This window comes from Staurois parvus, unplaced genomic scaffold, assembly GCF_062004578.1.
Source record: "Staurois parvus isolate SC_StPar_1 unplaced genomic scaffold, SC_StPar_1.0 ptg000744l, whole genome shotgun sequence".
Classification (NCBI taxonomy): Eukaryota; Metazoa; Chordata; class Amphibia; order Anura; family Ranidae; genus Staurois; species Staurois parvus.
The window spans coordinates 704,417-724,146 of record NW_028318540.1 but is presented as its reverse complement, the minus strand read 5'-3'; the positions used below and the strand labels follow the sequence as shown (position 1 = coordinate 724,146).

General features: G+C 40.4%; 1 protein-coding gene across 2 annotated transcripts; it reads right to left on the bottom strand.

Moving 5' to 3' along the window:
* Positions 1-1,940: 1,940 nt before the first annotated feature.
* On the bottom strand, positions 1,941-19,561 carry TNNI1 (troponin I1, slow skeletal type). Of its 2 annotated transcripts, none has more exons than XM_089654098.1 (6): positions 19,429-19,561; positions 16,549-16,680; positions 16,349-16,438; positions 15,866-16,042; positions 2,891-3,001; positions 1,941-2,096 (listed from the first exon to the last, which is right to left on the bottom strand). In XM_089654098.1, exons 2-5 carry the CDS (start codon positions 16,672-16,674, stop codon positions 2,894-2,896), a joined length of 501 nt encoding a protein of 166 aa, XP_089510224.1. In that variant the 5' UTR covers positions 16,675-16,680; positions 19,429-19,561; the 3' UTR covers positions 1,941-2,096; positions 2,891-2,893. The 2 variants fall into 2 exon arrangements, with proteins under 2 accessions (XP_089510224.1, XP_089510225.1); XM_089654099.1 differs by lacking the exon at positions 19,429-19,561 and adding an exon at positions 16,796-16,818.
* Positions 19,562-19,730: the final 169 nt, after the last annotated feature.

The window sequence follows — 19,730 nt, the reverse complement described above, 5'->3', positions numbered from 1 at the left end:
CTCCAAGCAGTTGCTTCCCCCCCCCCAGCCTGGTAAGTACTTGGTTATCCTCTCAAGGGATGGCCTGAAAAACTGCTGAGGAAAAACCGGAGTTAGACTTACTGGTAGCTCTGTTTCCAGTAGTCTGCCAGGATAGCAGGTTCCCACCCTGGAGTGATAAATGGTTGTTGGGTGTTGTTGTGTGGTATGTTTTACAAATCTGTCCTTCGGTTCTCATGGATAACTGACCATGGGCCTGGAGGGACCACCTTAAAGATCTGTGGGCAACGTGATTCCTGTCTGCAGGGAGGATCTCCATCTGTCAAGGGCTGTCCTGGAAGACTACTGGAAACAGAATTACCGGTAAGTCTAACTCCGATTTTTTTTGTAGTGTCACTCTTAGTTAATCAGAAATGCCTACACTCATGCATACATGTCCACTAGCAAAAACATAATTAATAAATAAACAATTTGCTGCTTTTTTAGGTCAAGGAGTACTGTTTTATTGTTGGAACACAAATTAGAAATTGAGGCTTATCTTATGTACATCCACAGTATGTTGCAGTGAATTTGAATTAAAAGATAAAAGTGCTAAAAAGCTTTCTTTTATACTTGTATTGTGCTTCAGGTACTCTGTATATAGCTTCCTAACAGCATAGACCCCAACAGTGCATCTTTTAAGACCAAATCCTTATGTCCTTTGTGCTGCCTCAGTTGTCCCTCTTTTTGGTTTGATGTGTACATCTCTATATAAAATGTACTATTATGCTAATAAAAGTGTTGTGCTGCACTAAACTTTTCATCCAACATCTAGATTACTGCATTTGTTATTTTAAAAAAACAATATAAAGTTACAATAGAGGTAAAAAAAAGAACTAATGTGGTTTATCCAAAAATTTTCTGCATGTTATATTTTTGTAGTCTGACTAAAGCGGCAGTAAACTTTTGGTAAAAAAAAAACATTTCCTCCTGCAAGGCAATATCATAATGTACTAGCATACTAGCACATTTTGAAAGCCTTACCTTGAAACGAAGCATTCCAGTGGTATGCTGTCACCGCTGCAGAGGTTACCATCTTCACCTGGTCTTCCCTTTGGATTTGTGGGCTGCGGTCGCTTGAATGGCTGAGCCGCAATGACGTCAATCCTGTGCATGCACACCATGATACACAGCTCTAAAGGAACGGCACGGGTATGCTGTTCTTTCAAAGTGCATGTGCCACTGATGTCACAGGCAGCTGCTAGCTAGAAAATCTCCTAAATGGTTAATGTTTAGGAGATTTTTTTTTACCTTCAGATAAGCTTTATTATAAGCTTATCTGTAGGTAAAAATCAAAATGCGGGTTTGCTACCACTTTAACTAGGACCATGGCAAGGATGTGTCTTGCCTACATACTGTGTGATAAAAGGTGTTCTTTATCATTTCAGAAAGTTTGGAGGTATGTAATAGTAATGAATAAATATGACAGTGAACAGAGAGCACTATTGATTGTTCATCAGGTGCATGTTAGTGTCCATGTTGATGCCACACAGTATGGCATAAGTATGCATGGCTCCTGTTGGTAAGAACTCCATTTGAGTTTCACTCCTGTAGCTTCACAGTTAGTGTGGTATTGGACTATAGAGGGCTCACTAAATAACCAAAATATAGTGACTATCATCAGATCAAGAGAAAAAAGTATTGTGCCTAATATAATCTTTAGTCCCCTATTCAGTGCTGCATACATATTTTGATCTGATGAAAAGATGAAACCTTTTTTAAGGTTGAAGATGAAAAGTTTTTAAAGTTATATAGTGTATATATGTATGTATGTATGCCTTTAAACACACACACACAAACTAACAAATAATTTAATCTTCCTGCACCATCGAAAATATTCAGAGACCCTGATTAAAAAATATAATTTGTTTTGTTTTGTTGCTGAGTGAGTTTAAAAGTAACATATTAGACCAAGTAAAATGTTACAGACACAGATATAAATTTATTGAGGTGTTTCTGAACATAAAGCCACTTGAGATTGGCAGGGCAGCTTCAGGTGCCTGTGGACAAAATCTGGAAAATAACTTTGCAAGTAGAACAGCAAAGTGACATGATTTGAAGTAGATTTTCACTCAATCCTGAAAAAAAAAGAGATCAGCTATATAATTTGTTGATGTTATTGTCTTTCATGAAAAATAAATGATTACATTCTAGCTCTCTCCCCTTTATTGTGCTCCTTCATCTAGATATAAATTATAGCAGTGCCTTAAAGGAACCCTGCCAATTAGCAGAGTCAGTTCCTGAACTGACTCCAGGAACCCTGGCCAGAAAGCACAATATGTTCCTGGACTTGCATGAAACTTTTCTTCTAAATACACTGCAGTATAGAAAGATAGCCTGCTCAAGTAACTACCCCAACATGCTCATAGGGTGATGAAGGATCAACAACCTACTGATGAGATAAACACTATGCTCTCTCCTCCTCTCTGTGTTGGATATACTGACTGTGCACAGCATACATTTTTATTTAATATATTAACACTAATATTTATGCATTTACAATGAATAACTTCAGATATTAAATGTTTCTTTCATTACTTTACACTCACTATTTTATTCCCTTTTTGGTAATCCTAATACAATGCATCCTACAATATACTGAGTATATGCGTGCACATTGTGGAAACATACTGTACATTACTTATACTTGGACCTTAAGAGAAATGTGGATATGCATCTCTGAATTTAAGTTGTAGAAAACACATGTAAATGTGCCGAGACATGTAAAATAGAGAATTGCATCCAACAATTAAAATACCATAGCATAGAGAATATGTTGGGCCTCCTTTGAATATATCTATATATGTTTTAAATGTTCCTTTTTAATATACTGCTACATGCAGATAACATTATAAACAGTTGCAATTAATACCTCTTATTGTGATGTTGGGGATTTTGCTGCATCAAACATTTTCTTTCTGCCCTCCATGCCTGACATGGCCTCTACATTCTTACGCCAGTCACTGACTTCTACAGGACGCTCCTAAGAGATGAGAACATGAGTTTTATACATTCATTTCACACAGCTACTATCTTCCATGAAGAATTAATAGGGAAACATGTAATATAGTATAAAGAATTATATAAAACCTGGCACCATATTTTACACCAAGAAATTGCTACTGTCAGGAAGTAGGCACAAAAAAAGTACATTTAAAGTCAACTTGATGTCAGAAAAAAATGTTGATTGTGCTTCTTATAGTAAGTCGATTCTCAAATTAACTAGTATGATAGTAAAATGTACCTCTCGTTGAATACTTGATTTTTTTTATTAGCCGTTTGTAGTATTGCCCCATCAAAGCACAAATATCATGATAAATGTCAGCTTTACAAGAAAGACTTTGCTCATTGACAGTTTTATCTTCCTCCAGAAAGTAAAATCACATATAACAATAAAGTTGCCAGTGATATATAAGTAACTGGAGAATGGAAAAGCATATCAGAACAAAACTTAAAGTGGGATATGATTAGAGATCAATAATTTGTAGATTGTTGCTGGAAATAAATTGCTACCCAGGAACAAATTAAAAATGCAAGACGATGTATGATTACCTGAAATAACAGGGATTTTCTTTCAAATTCTTTACTAAAAAAGTGAAAAGTCTTGATTGTTTTGGTATTCACCCTTTTCCATGAGTGTACATAGAAAGTTCCATGTAAATACATTTATTCGTTGAAGGCTTCGTTGTTCAGAACACATGTAAAAAGCACCAAAACAAGTCCTGGATCTGGTTTTGGCAGAGCACCAACCCCGTTTGAGTTATTAAAAAATATACCAAACTTTGGAAATCCTCCGGGCAGGGGCGGACTGACAACTCATGGGGCCCTCAGGCAATAGGGGATCATGGGGCCCCTGTGTCCTTGCCCAAACTCAAAAAATCCTATGAAAAAGGTCTCATGGGGCCCCCTACTGAACCCGGGCCCTCGGGCAGTGCCCGAGTTTCCAAATGGTCAGTCCGCCCCTGCCTCTGGGTCACCCTTATTTTATATTATATCCATTATTAAACATACAAATAATTTACCTACTTAACATAACCAAGGTTTGGACCCCCCATCCTCTGGAAACAGCTGTTAAAATCTCTCCCTCAAGATCTAGTTCTGGCCAGCTCAGTAAATTGTTTTTAAAAATGTCTGGACTCTTTCCTAAATGCACAAAATATAACTGGATACCAACATTTATACAGTGAAGGAAATAAGTATTTGATCCCCTGCTGATTTTAAATGTTTGCCCACTCACAAAGAAATGATCAGTCTAAAAATCGAATGGTAAGTGTATTGTAACACTGAGAGAATAGCAACAAAAAATTCTAAAGAAATGCATGTCTAACAAATTATGCACTGATTTGCATGTTCATGAGGGAAATAAGTATTTGATCCCCTTCACAAAACATGACTTAGTACTGGTGGCAAATCCCTTGTTTGCAATCACAGAGGTCAGATGTTTCCTGTAGTTGGCTACCAGGTTTGCACACATCTCAGGAGGGATTTGGGCCCAATCCTCTTGGCAGATCCTCTCCACGTCATTAAAGTTTGGTAGCTGATGTTTGGCAACTCGAACTTTCAGCTCCCTCCACAGATTTTCAATCGGATTAAGGTCTGGGGACTGGCTAGGCCACTCCAAGACCTTAATGTGCTTCTTCCTGAGCCACTCCTTTGTTGCCTTGGCCGTGTGTTTTGGGTCATTGTCATGCTGGAACACCCATCCACGACCCATTTTAAATGCCCTGGCTGAGGGTAAGATTTGACTGTACATTGCCCGGTCCATCGTCCCTTTGCTGCGGTGCAGTTGTCCTGTCCCCTTAGCAGAAAAACACCCCCAAAGCAGAATGTTTCCGCCACCATGTTTGACAATTGGGATGATGTTCTTCAGGATATATACGCAACATTCCTCCTCCTCCAAACATGGCGAGTTGAGTTGATGCCAAAGAGCTTGATTTTGGTCTCATCTGATCAGAACACTTTCAACCAGTCCTCCTCTGCATCATTCAGATGTTCAGGGGCAAACTTCAGACAGGCCTGGACTTGTGTTTTCTTGAAAAAAAATAATGTCATGATAGGGATCCGACATCCCTAAAGTTCTGTGGAATAGATAAAATTGATGCCCCATGGAGAGTGGGTGATATGGTCAAAAATATTTCACAAAATGAAACCAAATCGATATACCAAATGGGGACGTTGATCCCTAAAGGGTTAAATGCAGATATTGACAGATATTTTTTTATCTAATTGGTAGCTTAACCGTGTGCAAATTAATATTTTTATATTTTCATTTCTCTTTCTTTAATTTTATTTTAAAAAAATTTTTTATATATATATATATATATATTTTTTTTTTTTTTTGTCTTTTTTGTTTTTGTTGTTTTTATTTTGATTTTTATTTATATATAAAACATTTTTATTTATTTTATTATTTTTTTATTTTATGTTTTATTTTTATTTCATTTTTTATTTGTATTTTTATTTATTTTTTTATTCTTATTTTTTCATTTTTGATTTTTTTTTGGTATATATATTTTTTTTATTAATTATTGAAAAAAATGGTTCAGAAGATTTTTTTCCTGATTTTTAATTGTGCTAATATGTTTAAGGTTTTCACTGGCTTAAATTTCTAGGACTAAATGATATTGGTATATAAGTTTACACAAAAACAACTATGGCATATCTAAAGTGATTGAGAAAAGGGTCTGTGCCATATGTCTGTTGCAGTATATGTGAAGGAATCCCACGGTATGGGAGCATAGGATGACAGCGTGGCATAATATTCATTGGGACCAATTGACCTATGGGAGGAGAGGGGATGGTCTTTGTGCTGCTATATTAGAGGCTGGAGACTGGAGGTTTATGTCTTTGAAAACGCATGTGGGAGGGGCAAAAAGTGTTGACGCACTTCCGGTCTGCCAGCTAAAGTCCTGCGAAACTTCCGGTGAGTAGAACGCACGCTATAGCGGTGCGTTCCAAGCGGCCATCTTTGATGCTTGACTGAGATACACTCTGTCATCCTCTGCAAGAGAGTCTGTGAGGTTTCTAATGCTGTCCTTGGATGATATGGGAACTATGAGAGCAGGATGGAGGCAATAAAGGAGAACCTTAAGCCCTATATGGTGGAATGGAGTCTTGGAGGCTGTAGAGAGGGTATAGGATCCCTAAAAGTCCAAAAAGGAGTGCAATTCACCATTATCTGGTGAGTGCGGTTTATGTTGGTTACAGCACTGGTGGATGGTGGAAGCACATATTAAAAGAAGGACTTTTATTATTATTTTTTCGGTTTGAAGCACTAAGAATTTTGGGAATAAGGACTTTATGGTTTTGGACACTTTTATTTTTATAATGTCCTGGGGCATATCCGATTGCCTCCTTGGCAATCAGGAAGGATTTTTTTCCTCTACTGGAGCTAATTGTATCATGCTTTGTTGGGTTTTTGCCATCCTCTGGATCAACTGTGAGTATAGGATTGTGCATATGGAGGTTTGCAACATATATGTGTACTCTTTTGGTTTTTTGTTTCTTTCTTTCATTTTATTGGTTGAACTACATGGGCTTGTATCTTTTTTTCAAGCAAACTATGTAGTGATGTATATGTGTCTCTACAGAGGATATTTCCCCTCTCTAAGCATGAAATACTGTATCTAAAACCTCAAATTTTTTGTTGGGACAGAGTGGTGAGTGGGGTTACAACCTTTGCCGCTGGAACCCTAGGTTTATAATATTGATATGGGAATTAGAGGTGGTATTTGGATAGTTTTTCGATTCTTGGCTAGCAGCTTTCCCATGCCAATTGCTGCAGCTAGCTGCTGACAGGTTTTTCACCCATCCTGTCAAAATACTGTTTATTTTCATCTGCTGTCCTTTTTTTCCAGTATACTATATTGTCCTTCTTTATGCCCTGATGAAAGGGGCATTTTTGGGGTACCCAAAACAGGTTGGGTCCACCCCTTATCTTGTCAGCTTGGAATAAATATATACATGGACAATTGATTCCTGGGGTAGCATTTTAATTTAAGAATCATTCAGGTCTTTATTGCCATCTGTGTGTCTGCTTGGGCGGTTCACGTTCTCTATTTGTCCTGGTTTCCACTGTGACTAGAATTGAAAGCATTAGATAATCCAAAATGTTGCTGTTAAAGCAGAACAGGAATAGAGGCAAAATGTTCCAATGAGATTGAGTGAAGACTGAGATTGAGCTCTGCAGTCAATTTTGAAGCAGTTATTTTCTTATTCCAGGTCACAATCAGGCGCAGTGTCCTTTTGTCTCTTTCAGTCAGTTGACCATGTATGTTTATCAGACAAAGTTTTCCCAAAAACTGTTTATACCATCATAACTTTTGACACTGTACCTCGCAACACAACAAATAAATTGGCAACTTCAGTCACAGAGGCACCAGCTAAGGGGGCACCAACAATTTGTCCTCTTTGAAACTCAGTAAGCTCTGACATGACTCCGTATTACTAGCAGCACATGCAGTGAATGTCAAAAGTGAGTCTTCCCACTTGTTCCGCTGTTCCCATTTTTTTTTTCCTTTTGTTAATTTTTTTTTTTTTTTGCAGCATCAGGTTCTGTTACTGCATCATTACTGTTCCCCCTTCTGTGTTGCAGGTGTTCCTCCTCCTACGTCAGCAGTGGTTTCCTTTCTTTTGGGGGGGGGGGGGTTAATTTTGTTTTAAATTTCATTTTACTTGTTTGCCGCAGCAGCAGCACTAAAAATATTTATGGCATAATTACTGCTCCCCCTTCTGCATTGCAGGTGTTCCTCCTTCTGTGACAGCAGTGGTTCCTTTTTTTTTTTTTTTTTTCTGAATCTTTTTATTTTTTTTTCAGCAGTTTATTTTAATTATTTTTTTGCTGCAGCAGTAAATATATATTTGGGCATAATTGTATTGAATATATAATTATATGAACATAGTGTCAGTCACATGCTGCTGGAGGATGCGCAGCAATTTCAATGCTCCAATGTTGGTTCCCGGGTTGGGAGTGACGTGAGCCTAGAGAGAGGGGATGCCAATGACAAACAAGAAATTGGCAGTCATGTTCCCCCAACTGCAGCATACTGCCAAGTTGGCTCCAGTGATGAGGAGGGAGGGGATGATGAGATCACTGACTGTACTTGGGTGCCTGAGAGAACACAGGAGGAAAGTGAGGAGGAGGCACAACTCCAATGAGGCAGGATGTCCTCCAGGGGCAGGTGTAAGGGCAGCCACCCTATTGTATCACATGGCAGAGCTCCACAGGTGCAGGGCACTGCTGATTCCCCGCTGATTTCCAAAAGTTCATTGGTGTGGGCTTTTTTCAATGTACAGTAGATCGCAGCATTACTGTTTGCAGTCTCTGTCTGAAGCGGATCAAGTGTGGCCAAACCACCAGCCGCTTGGGCACCACATGCTTGACAAGACATATGATGACCTGCCATGCAGCCTGTTGGCAACAGCACCTGAAAGACCCCCATCATAAAAAAGTGCAGACTTCTCCTTGCTCCTCATCTGGGATCTCTACCCCTAATATACCTCATGTCATTTCAACAGCCTTCACTGAGAGGGATGATGGTATAGCAATGGGTTCCACAGGTCCTTGTACCCAATCTGCTAGCAGTACACCACCTGCTGATTTCACCAGGCAAATTTCGCTACCTCAGTTGCTGAACCATAAAAAAATACTGTCCCATCCCCATGTTCAGCGTCTACATGCTAGCTTGGCCAAATTGCTAGCATTACAACTGCTGCCTTTCCATCTGCCCCTCTGCTGCCAACTTTGCCCCTTCTGTGAATTTTTGCGGAATGTGCTGTACCACAGTAGCAGGTTTCAAAAAGAACTTTCTTTTCCCATAAGGTCATTCCAGCTCTGTACCATCATGTGGAAGACAATGTTTTGGCCTCGCTGGACAGGGCGGTCAGCAGCAAGGTCCACATGACTGCTGACATGTAGTGCAGCAAGGTCCATATGACTGCTGACATGTAGTCCAGCAGGAATGGTCAGGGATGTTACATTTCCTTCAAGGCACACTGGGTAACTCTGCTGGCAGCTGGGATGCAGGACACGGTTTAGTGCTGGAGCTTGTCCTGCCACCACGCCTCCAAAAAGCTGGTGGTGATTCTGCCACATCTGTCTGCTCCACCCCTTCCTCTATGGCCTCTTCTGCTGAATTGCCCTTTGAACCAGCAGTGCTCTATAAGCGTTCAAGGGCCTACGCAAGCAGTCAGGCTAAAAGATCTGCAGGGGCAGGCTCAGAGGTGGTTGACACCCCAGCAGCTTGAGCCAAGAATGACTGTATGCAACAATGGCACCAACTTTCTCTCCGCCCTCCAACAGGGACACTTGACACATGTCCATGCTTGGCACTGGTCCTGAATTTTGTGGTGCAGCGTTTTTTGAACAGGTGCTCAGGCTTGCAAGATCTTCTGTAGGAGGCCAAAAGTCTGTGGCCATTTCCTGTAGTCATACACGGCCAGTGTTCGCCTGGCTGACATTCAATGGGAATTCAACCTATCCACAAACCACCTCATTTGTGATATGCCCACCAGGTTGCACTCAACATTCACAATGCTGCAGCGGCTGCCGCTGAGGGCCATCAATGAGCACCTGTGTGAGTATGGCACAAGGACAGGCTAAGGGGAGCTTAGTTTCTTTTTACCACATCAGTGGCTGCTGATAAAGGATGCATGCACTGTTCTGTCACCATTTGAGGAGGCCACAAGGATGATGACCCACGACAAGGCATATATCAGTGACAGTATCCCTCTAGTCTTCCTGCTGGAGCACAAGCTGCATGGAATCATGGAGAACTTCCTTTCCTCTCATGGCCCCCAGATACCATTCCTGTGGGGTCACAGAACAGACAGGAGAAAGGAGGATTGTGGCAGCATGGAAGTAGAGGATAACATACGGTAGTCTTGAAGGGATGGTTTTCAGTCCCCAGAAACCCAGCCAGGAGTTGTATGTGGCTGGGAGGAGGTAGTTCCTGATAGTGTCATCCTCAGTGACCCAGAGGACTCAGAATCTCATACCTCCACAAACTTACGCTGCATGGGCTCCCTGATGCTGTAAAGCCTGCGAAAGGACCTGAGGATTCATGGTATCAAGTAGAGGGATCATTACTGGTTGGCAACCCTTCTTGATTACATGGGTAGAGGCAGAGGGCAGAAGACGATGAAACATCTTGAGGACGCCTTGAAGAAACATTTGTGTAACACCTTTCCAGATACTGGGGGAGTTACCAATTTCTGGACAACTTGTTTCTGAGGCTTCGTTTGGTCAAAGGAAGAGCAGTGGAGAAGGCAGCTGGATGACCAATGCCTTTAAACAATTCTTTAGTCCTCAATGCCCAGGGCTGTTAGGTTTAAGCACCCATTGGCATCATCTGCGTCATATGGTGTCAGATTATCTAGGGACAAGAGCAGACTTGCAGACCTTTCTAACTGAGGATCCAGTGGGTTACTGGGTCTTGCGGATGGGTCACTGGCCAGAACAATATGCAATCGAGCTAATGGCCTGTCCTGCATCCAGTGTGCTTTCTGTATGGGCATTCTGTGCTGGTGGAGGTTTTGTGACTTATAAAAAAGTGCATTTGTCCACAGATTCCATTGACTGGCTGACATGTATCAAATGAATCAGTCCTGGATCAACAGCAGCTATCAAGCACCTGATGCTGATGTAACTTGTTAAATTTGTTAGGGATCTGGGATCTCTTAAAGACTGCCTATGCTGCCTATCCGATTCCTGGATTCTGATTATGCTAACTTCCAACAATGTTTTTGGTTTAGTGCACAACCAACACCCAAGGCCCACTTTTTCTTCACCTGTTTGTAAAAAATTTAAATTAGATGCACCTGTCAATTTTTAACAGCAGGGCCCATTCCTGCTTCCAGCAAGAGTAACTGAGGGGTTACAGTGTTCAGGTACCACCAACACCCAAGGCCCAATTTTTTTTCACTGTTTGACAGGCACATGTAATTTAAAATTTTTACAATTTGTTTCTCATTTTTAACAATTTTTAACAGCAGGGCCCATTCAAATCAAGGATCTGCTAGGTATTTAGGGGGGACCTCAAGCTTCCCCCCCCCCCCATTTTTTTGGGTGGAATTTCCCTTAAAAATCCTAGCAGACCTAAAGGGTCTGGTATGGCTTTTAGAGGGAACCCCAAGCATTTTTTAAAAAAAATTTACTGTGGGGTCCCTCCTAACCTTCCTACCAGACCTAAAGAGTTTTTCTTTTATAAAAATATAATTTAAAAAAAAACGTCAGTCCTGCTGCAGCAGGTTCTATGCATTGTACAGATGTGCAACTTTGCTGGTAGTTTAACCACTTGCCGACCAGCCACTGTAGAAATACGGTGGCAGGTTGGCACGGCTGGGCAAAAGCACGTTTTAAAATGTGCTTTTGCAAAACAGGTAGGGGGCGCGCGCGAGGCGCGCCGCCCTACCTGCATCGCCGATCCCAGCCACGGCATTAGCGGCAATCACTGATAGAGAGCAGGGCTGCAGTAGCTCTGCTTTCTGTTAGTTCCCTGACAGCTCCTGACACGCTGATCAGGAGAGAAGAGTTTATCTCTCCCAATCAGCATGTCCCCGTGCAGTACACACCCTCACACCCTAGTAAAACACTCCCCTCACACAGTTAACCCTTTCAGTGAATAAAAAAAGTTAACCCCTTCCTCCCCAGTGCCATTAGTACAGTGTCAGTGTTTTTTTTTTGCACTGATCACTGTATTGGTGTCACTGGGGATGTCAGTGACCCCAAGTCAGTTCCCCCCCAGTGTCAGAATGTCCGCTGCAGTCCTGCCATAAGTCGCTGATCGCCGCCATTATTAGTATAAAAAAAAATTAAAAATCCGAGTATCTTTCCCGCCATTTGTAAACGCTATAACTTTCACGTAAACCCATTAATTTACACGTATTGGGGTTTTTATTAGCAAAGACATGTCGCAGAATGCATTTTGGCCAAAATTTATGACAATTTGATTTTTCAATTTTTTTTACTGAACATGTTTTATAGCAAAAAGTTCAAAATATTGTTTTTTTTTCTCAAAATTGTCAGCTTTTTTTTTTATAGCACAAAAAATAAAAACCACACAGGCGATCAAATACCACCAAAAGAAAGCTCTATTTGTGTGAAAAAAAGTACATAAATTTCATTTATGTACCGTATTGCATGACCGCGCAATTGTCCGTTAAACTAGCGCAGCACTGTATAGGAAAAAAATAGCGTAAATTGCAGTATCTATACCATAGTTTGTAGACGCTATAACTTTCACACAAAGCAATCAATATACACTTATTGGGATTTTTTTTAACAAAAACATGTAGCAGAATACATTTTGGCCTAAATTTATAAATAACTTTGAGTTTACTATATATTTTTTATAGCTGAAAGTAAAAAATATCGTTTTTCTTCAAAAATTTGGGTCTTTTTTTGTTTATAGCGTGAAAAATAAAAAGTGCACAGGTGATCAAATACCACCAAAAGAAAGCTCAATTTGTGTGAAAAAAAAGGGCATAAATTTCATTTGAGTGTAGCATTGCATGACCGCGCAATTATCAGTTGAATTAGTGCAGCGCCGAGTAGCAAAAAGAGGCCTGGTCATTAAGGGGGGTAAATCCTCAGGAGGGCAAGTGGTTAAGGTGACCCCCCAGGCATTATATTTAAAGGATTTTTTTTTTTTTTTACTTTAAGCAATGAAAAATGACTGTCCCTTTTAAAAACAGTACTTTTTACATTTTTTTTCACTGATGCATGTCCGATGCAGTAACCGAGTCCCCATACTCCTTTTATGGCCAATAACTTGCATATAAGCCTTTAAAATGGGCACTTTTGAATTTACAAGTTCGAGTCCCATAGACTTGAATTCGAAGTTCACGGTTGAGCGTTTGTTCGAATGTTCGACCATGAACCGAACAAGGATATTATCTCCATGAAAATTGGATGAGTTGGCTCTGTTCTCACCAGCCAAACAAAAAATATAGCGGTAGACTCCATATTTGGGCCTAAAGGGTGTATGTGTGTGAAAGACAGATTGTCTTTGTCCACATTGGCGGAAATCAATCAATGCAAATGTTTCTATGTACTCTGTTGAGCACATAACATGCTGTTACAGTACAAATACTGGAATTAAATCAAGAAAATAGTCAAGTACAGTACTCATGATGCCATTACTAGTTTGCACTATATTATATATATAGTTTGCACTATATTATTCCTTAAAATGGCTTTGTTATTAAGCATATCTAAGCCATGACATTTTTATGGGGGAAGGGGGGAGTCTTTTCATCACTTTTGTTAGGAAACATACAAAAGTTACAAAACAACCTTAATGCAACAAGACAAAACAATACACTACAGACAAGATAAGGTACTTCCGACTCCAACTGAGCCAGAACTAGCAAAACAATCTATCCACCATCTTGTAATGCTACCCAAAATAATCCCTCCCACCCAACCAGGCCATGGCAACTCCTTCAGCAATGGAGTATTTAGGAGTGCTCAACCTATTTGAAGAGCAAGGGCCATTTAAGTGATTTGGTAACTGGTCAAGAGCCAGAATAAAATGAAATAGCTCAGAATTTCAAATTTTTTATTTTGAATAGTATAATGAACATTTTCCTCCTGCAGTCGTTGAATGCAAGAGGGAGGGAGAGGATGAAAAGCTTCAGTTGCAGGAGGAAAATGAAGAGAATCGGTTCCTGTATAAGACGCCACTGCCACCCGTCCTGTCCAAGTGTGAAACAGAATATGACAAAGAGGCTGCATGGGTCCCCTGGAGCATGGGGCGGTGTCACCCATTGTGACCCCTGAGGCTACACCAGTGGTTGAAGTTGTGTAGTAAAATAAGACTCATCTATGTGGTTTTACCAGACTGCAAATGTAAATGAGTCCTTACAGTACTAAGCCCCCTATGAGGCTGCTCTCACGCTTTGCTGTGGTTTGCCTGTTCCGCAGTGCACCTGCAGCTTTCCTGCGGGTTAGCTGCGCTTTGCCATAGACTTCTATTATATCTTGAGGGTGTGGTACATTTTCTAAAAGTGAAGCAAAACCCCTGCATTCAGTTTGAGGTCAAAGATCACATCAGAGGGTTCCGAGGGCCACAGGTTGAGCACCCCTGATTTAAAATAACATTCCCCAACAGTGCAAGAATGGAATTCACCTATGGAGATTAAACATACTAAATCTCATAGTACACAATTTACCCATTTACCCAACAGACATCCACTGTTCTCTGCATCTCTAGCGCCTTAACCCTTTCAGTAAACAACTCCTTATACACTTCAGACAAGGTTTTAATCAATGAATCAGAACACAACAACTGTTATAAGTAGAAGGCCTGAGTCTCCAGGGTGACATCTCCAAACTGTGAGGTAGGTCTTTCCATGCCTCCAATCTCTTTTTAAGAGTATGGATTAACTGCAAAAGATTAAATTCCAGGTAATCTCCAAATCTAGGTGAGAGTAATTACCAGATAGGTATAGTCAGAAAACCACTGTATGGGAATATCGTGGTCCGCTTGGGCTCTAGTTCCTTTATCAATGGGCATGACACTAGAATTCACCCAATTTACCTTAAGAATACTGGAAAAGTTAGCCAAAACCTGGAAGACAGCACGTAGGGATGGGCCAGGGTCTTGTAGGAACAAAAGGAGGTCATCTGTGTATAAAGCTGAGCAGTTATGAAAACCCCCTCACCTCAGGAGATGTTCAGAGGGCAATGACAATAGGCTCTTTCATGAGCACAAATAAAGAGGGGCGAGAGGGTACCTCTGTCTGGTTCCTCTGCCAAAGGGAAAAAAAAGGGGAGACCATACTACCAATTCTTCAGGTGACGATACAGTATGGAGATCAAAATGTAGACAGGTGCCAGCTATAACATTATGCCATTCGGGACATTTACAGATGAGACTATGATTAGTCCTTTTCCCCCTAATGCCCAGTACTGGGATCGCTATATTACTTCCTGTTAGCAGAGTGGATTCAGTTTTTCTGACAGCAGAGGATCTTGGAAACTGTTGTGTTATAGCCAATATATCCTGTATTTTTTAATGCTGATTGAACTAAAAGTAACACAGAGCTGACAATCAAAAAGGATGTCCTGAGGGGACTGTCACTGTTCAGTCTGCTGATATACTGTAGGTACACCTAACTATCGCATGCACTGTTTTACCCATACAAAGGGGAAAGATGTTTGTAATTGTTGTTGACTATTTGTAGGAAGATTAAACCCAAGGATTTCGGATTTATTATATTTTATTTTTAAAATCTATAATCTTCCATACCTATTCAACTCATACATAGTAAGGGTTCTAGTGTCAGAGCGAACAGAAAAGGTGACAGGGGGCAGCCCTGTCTTGTCCCATTTCTAATTTGAAACCTGTCCGTATTCTATCTTCTGCTTTCTGATATAATGAGGATATCCACCCCCCTATTCTGTCACCTATGCCAATTTTGCCAGTGTTTTGCTTTTATGCTTTAACTGGGGATGTATATCCTAAACCCATTATTCCTGTAGACTACTCTTTTGAACATGTCTAATATAGAAGCGATACTAAAGAATTGTGTCTCTTGAATTATTATTCTATACTGTTGAAATATGTCTGAACCCAGAGTGTCAGAGGTGACAGGAAGCTTGCAACGTCATGGCAACCACTGGGAACAAGCATTGTCAAGCTCCCCCTACGGAGGTAGCACTACACAAGCAATGAAATTAGGTCCAAAGCCCATATGATGCAGTACATCATATATGCCCAGTCTACAGAATCAAAGGCCTTCTCCATATCACCCTCGCACTAAATTTGGAATGATAATCTGTGAGAGGGTAAAGCCATAACATTTTAAAAACTAAAAAGCAATGTGTGTATTTTTCTTAAATTACCTTCTCAGTGTCCTCTTTCTTCACAGATTTTAGGTTGGCACGCAAGTCCATGGAGACCTTATGTTTCGAGCCCAGAAGAGCACGGAGCATAGCGTCAGCAGAAACCCGCACTCTACGAAGTGGCGGTCTCTTAAACTTGCCACGCAGATCCAACACCTTCATTCTTAGGTCTTGAATCTATAATGGAGTACATTTTTTATATAAACATTTTGTACCTTCTGTATTATCAGAAAATCATGTTTTCTGTGGTTTAAAAAATTTATACAATTTGTCCTACCAAAATGGAATTAAAACTTTATGGTGTAGTTCCTATAGAATACATACATTTGTATCTAAGTTACTGTCTTTAGATTCCTTTTCCTTTACAAATGTCAGCATGACTGAGAAACTGTATAAACTCCAAGTTACTAAGGGCCCCCTAAGTGGCAAGGTTTCAATTTATGGCAGTAATGTCCCTATCCAATAGCAGCAACAATAACTTACTTCTCGTGTATTATGAATGACTTTTGCCTCAATGTCATATCTTTCCTCATCAACAATGCCAACTTTCTCATGGAGCTCCCGACATAGTTCCTGCAAAAATGGTGTTAGGGGAGAACTCAGTGACAGTACTTTGATTCGCTATTGCAAACAGTGTTTGATGTCAGACAGCATATTGATACAGATCCCAGCAGAATAAATACCTGTAAGGCAGCAAGTCCCAAACCATGTGTGTTAGTATGTGGGACCCTTTCATTAAGATATCTCTGCTTTTCCTCTTGTGTTGTCATATGCTCTTGATCCCATGCTTCTTTTGCTTTTGCCAGCATCAAACTCTGTGAAGATACAGCAAATATTTAAGACATAATATACCCCCAGATGCAATGCTGTATTACCCATTACATTTACCAGAGTGTTCTATAGCTGTTCCTATGTCTAAGTTTAACTTACATTGTAAATTGAAATCTTCTAGGAATCCTATTTCCTACTAGTTTGTGAAAAGTGCACTACTTTTTCCAGAGGCCTTCCAAGAGCCAGATGTAAAATTTTAGGCAGCCTCAGCACTGATTTGCCACAGTGAGCCTCCTATTGATGGTGGGATACCTGCAAAACGACTTCAGGGAAAATTCTAAGAAGCAGATTTTCACTTTTTACACTAGCTCTAATTATGTAAATATAGTAGGCAGGTCATCACATTGAACAGACTGTGTGAGAAAGTTTGAGAAAGGTAAAGTGAACCTATAACCAGACTATGCACATATTTGCATATTCCAATCAAGCAGTAAATGCACTTTAAAACAAGCCCCAATTAACCACTTGCCCTCCTGAGGATTTACCCTCCTGAGGATTTCCTGACCAGGCCATTTTTTGCATTATGGCGCTGTGTTACTTTGACTGACAATTGCGCGGCCATGCAAAACTACACCCAAATGAAATTTACGTCCTTTTCTTTCCACTAATTGAGCTTTCTTTTGGTAGTATTTGATCACCTGTGCGTTTTGCGGTTTTTTTGCACTATAAAAAATAACACTGACAATTTTGAGAAAAAAACAATATTTTTGACTTTTTGCTATTAAACATATCCAATAAAAAAAAAAAATCAATTTCGTCATGTAGGCCAAAATGTATTCTGCTACATGTTTTGATAAAAAATAAATCCCAATACATTTAAAATAATTGGTTTACGTGAAAGTTATAGTGTTTACAAATGGCAGTATATATACTGGGATTTTTTTTCTTTTTACTAGTAATGGCGGCGATCAATGACTTATAGTGGGACTGCGGGACTGCGGTGGACATTCTGACACTGGAAGGAACTTACTTGGTGTCACTGACATCCCCAGTGACACCAATATAGTGATCAGTGTTAAAAAAATGGCACTTGGCAGGAAGGGGTTAACACGAGGGTTAAAGGGTTAACTGTGTGCAGGGAGTGTTTTACTAGGGGGCTTTGTCAATGTGCTTCACTGTAAGCACACTGCTCTGGATGGCTGTTTCTGTGCACAGCCATCCAAAGCAGTGTGCCTGAGCTGATAGGGAGAAGAACGGTTAGTAAATAAAACAGTCCTCCTCCCCGTCGGAGATGCTCGGTAACAGGAGTGGACTGACAACTCATGGGGCCCTTGTGTCCTCTCCCAAACCCAAAAAAGCCTATGAAAAAGCCAATGAAAGGTACCAGGGGCATCTCATGGGGCCCCCTACTGAGCCAGGGACCTTCGGGCAGTGCCCAAGTGCTCAAATGGTCAGTCCGTCCCTGCTCGGTAATCACTGGGTGCTGGCGGGTAATCACCGGTACCCAGTGATTGAAAGCTGTGGCCACAAATGGTGGTGCGGGTAGGGCACGCGTGCATCTCGAGCATGCCCCCTACCCGGAAATGCGAAATCATATATATATATATATATATATATGTGATTTGGTGCACCCCTGCTGCCCTGTAGCAGTATATCTGCTATAGGGCAGTGGGAAAGCGGTTAATCTTTGTAGCTTTAGGCAGTTTAAAGGAATTAATGTTCAAATTCACAACAGAGGCCTATAACTAGAATTTTGGCAGGTTGCAAATGTTTCTTAGTTGTTAGAAACTGACTGAAAATCGACTTTATTTTTGGAGATCTTTCAAAATAAATCATCTAACAATACAAGCAGCTACAGAGATCAGATATGACTTACTTAAAGCTCATTTACTTATTGTTAAAAATATATACAGTAAATACTCCAACTTCCATAATCTGGGCACAGATGCGCATTAAGGCTGCCACAGATACTATGGGACATTCATATAGTGCGTGCAGGTCCAAGCTTCCTCAGGTACTATATATACTAGCCACCAGGTCTTTAAACATTTAAGGGAGTAAATATTCATTTTTAGCCTATAGGGAGGAGCAGTAAAGGTGTACAACAGATAACTCCCATGCTGACCTATTATGGGAATAACAGTAGTGAATGGACCTTATATTTTGACATGTCTGATTGTTACCCTAGCATCATCATCCAAGAGTCTTGTCCAGCATTAATGTAAAACAATCTTCCAGCATTTGTATTGCCCCGCCCCCATAAATACTTACCTCTTTCTTCTTTCCCTGCATTTACAGGACAAAAGAAGCAGCGGGAGCCATTGGTTCCTGCTCTTGTCAATCAAATACTGTGAGCAGAGAGGAGGGGGTTAGGGCCGAGCCATTCTATGTGTGCTTATAGACACACACAGCCTAGCTTGGAAGCCTACAGGTGTGCCACCATAGGAAACGGTATCCTATGGTGGTACACAGAGAAGAGGAGGAACCAAGAATTCCAACAGGGGACCTCACAGGAGGAGAATCGGGGCTTCTTGGTGCAATACCATTCCACAGAGCAGTTATCTATATCCCCATTTGGTTTTTTTTAATTAGAAGAATACTTTCCATTCACTTGAAATTGTTATTTTTGTGTTGAAGTATGCTCTAAGTAATTATCTTGTAAACCTTTAAGAAGATACCAGTTACATTCCTTTATCACCACAAAACTCACTAACCATCTGTTGTCTCCATGCCTAACTTAATGTATTTTTTTTCATGCTGATTTTTGATGCTGTACTGATATTATTGCTTACCTTTAGCAGAAGCTTACGTGAAGCTGAAATCTTTGATTTCCTCTAAAAGACAGAAACCATTACACCAATAAATCATCACTCATTCATGTATACTAGCTTAAAATTCATGAATTACTGTAGACACAGTGCAAAAGGTAAGTGCATTTACAAGAAAAATAAAAAAGAGAGAAGCAGCGCCATCTAATTGCAGCAATAAAAGCAAATAAAAAGTCAAACTAGTGTTAACTGCTGTTCAAATCCTGTTCGGTGCAGCTGCAGGTAGGTCTCCAATGAACTGTACTTAGCTGTGCTGGTGGTTTCCA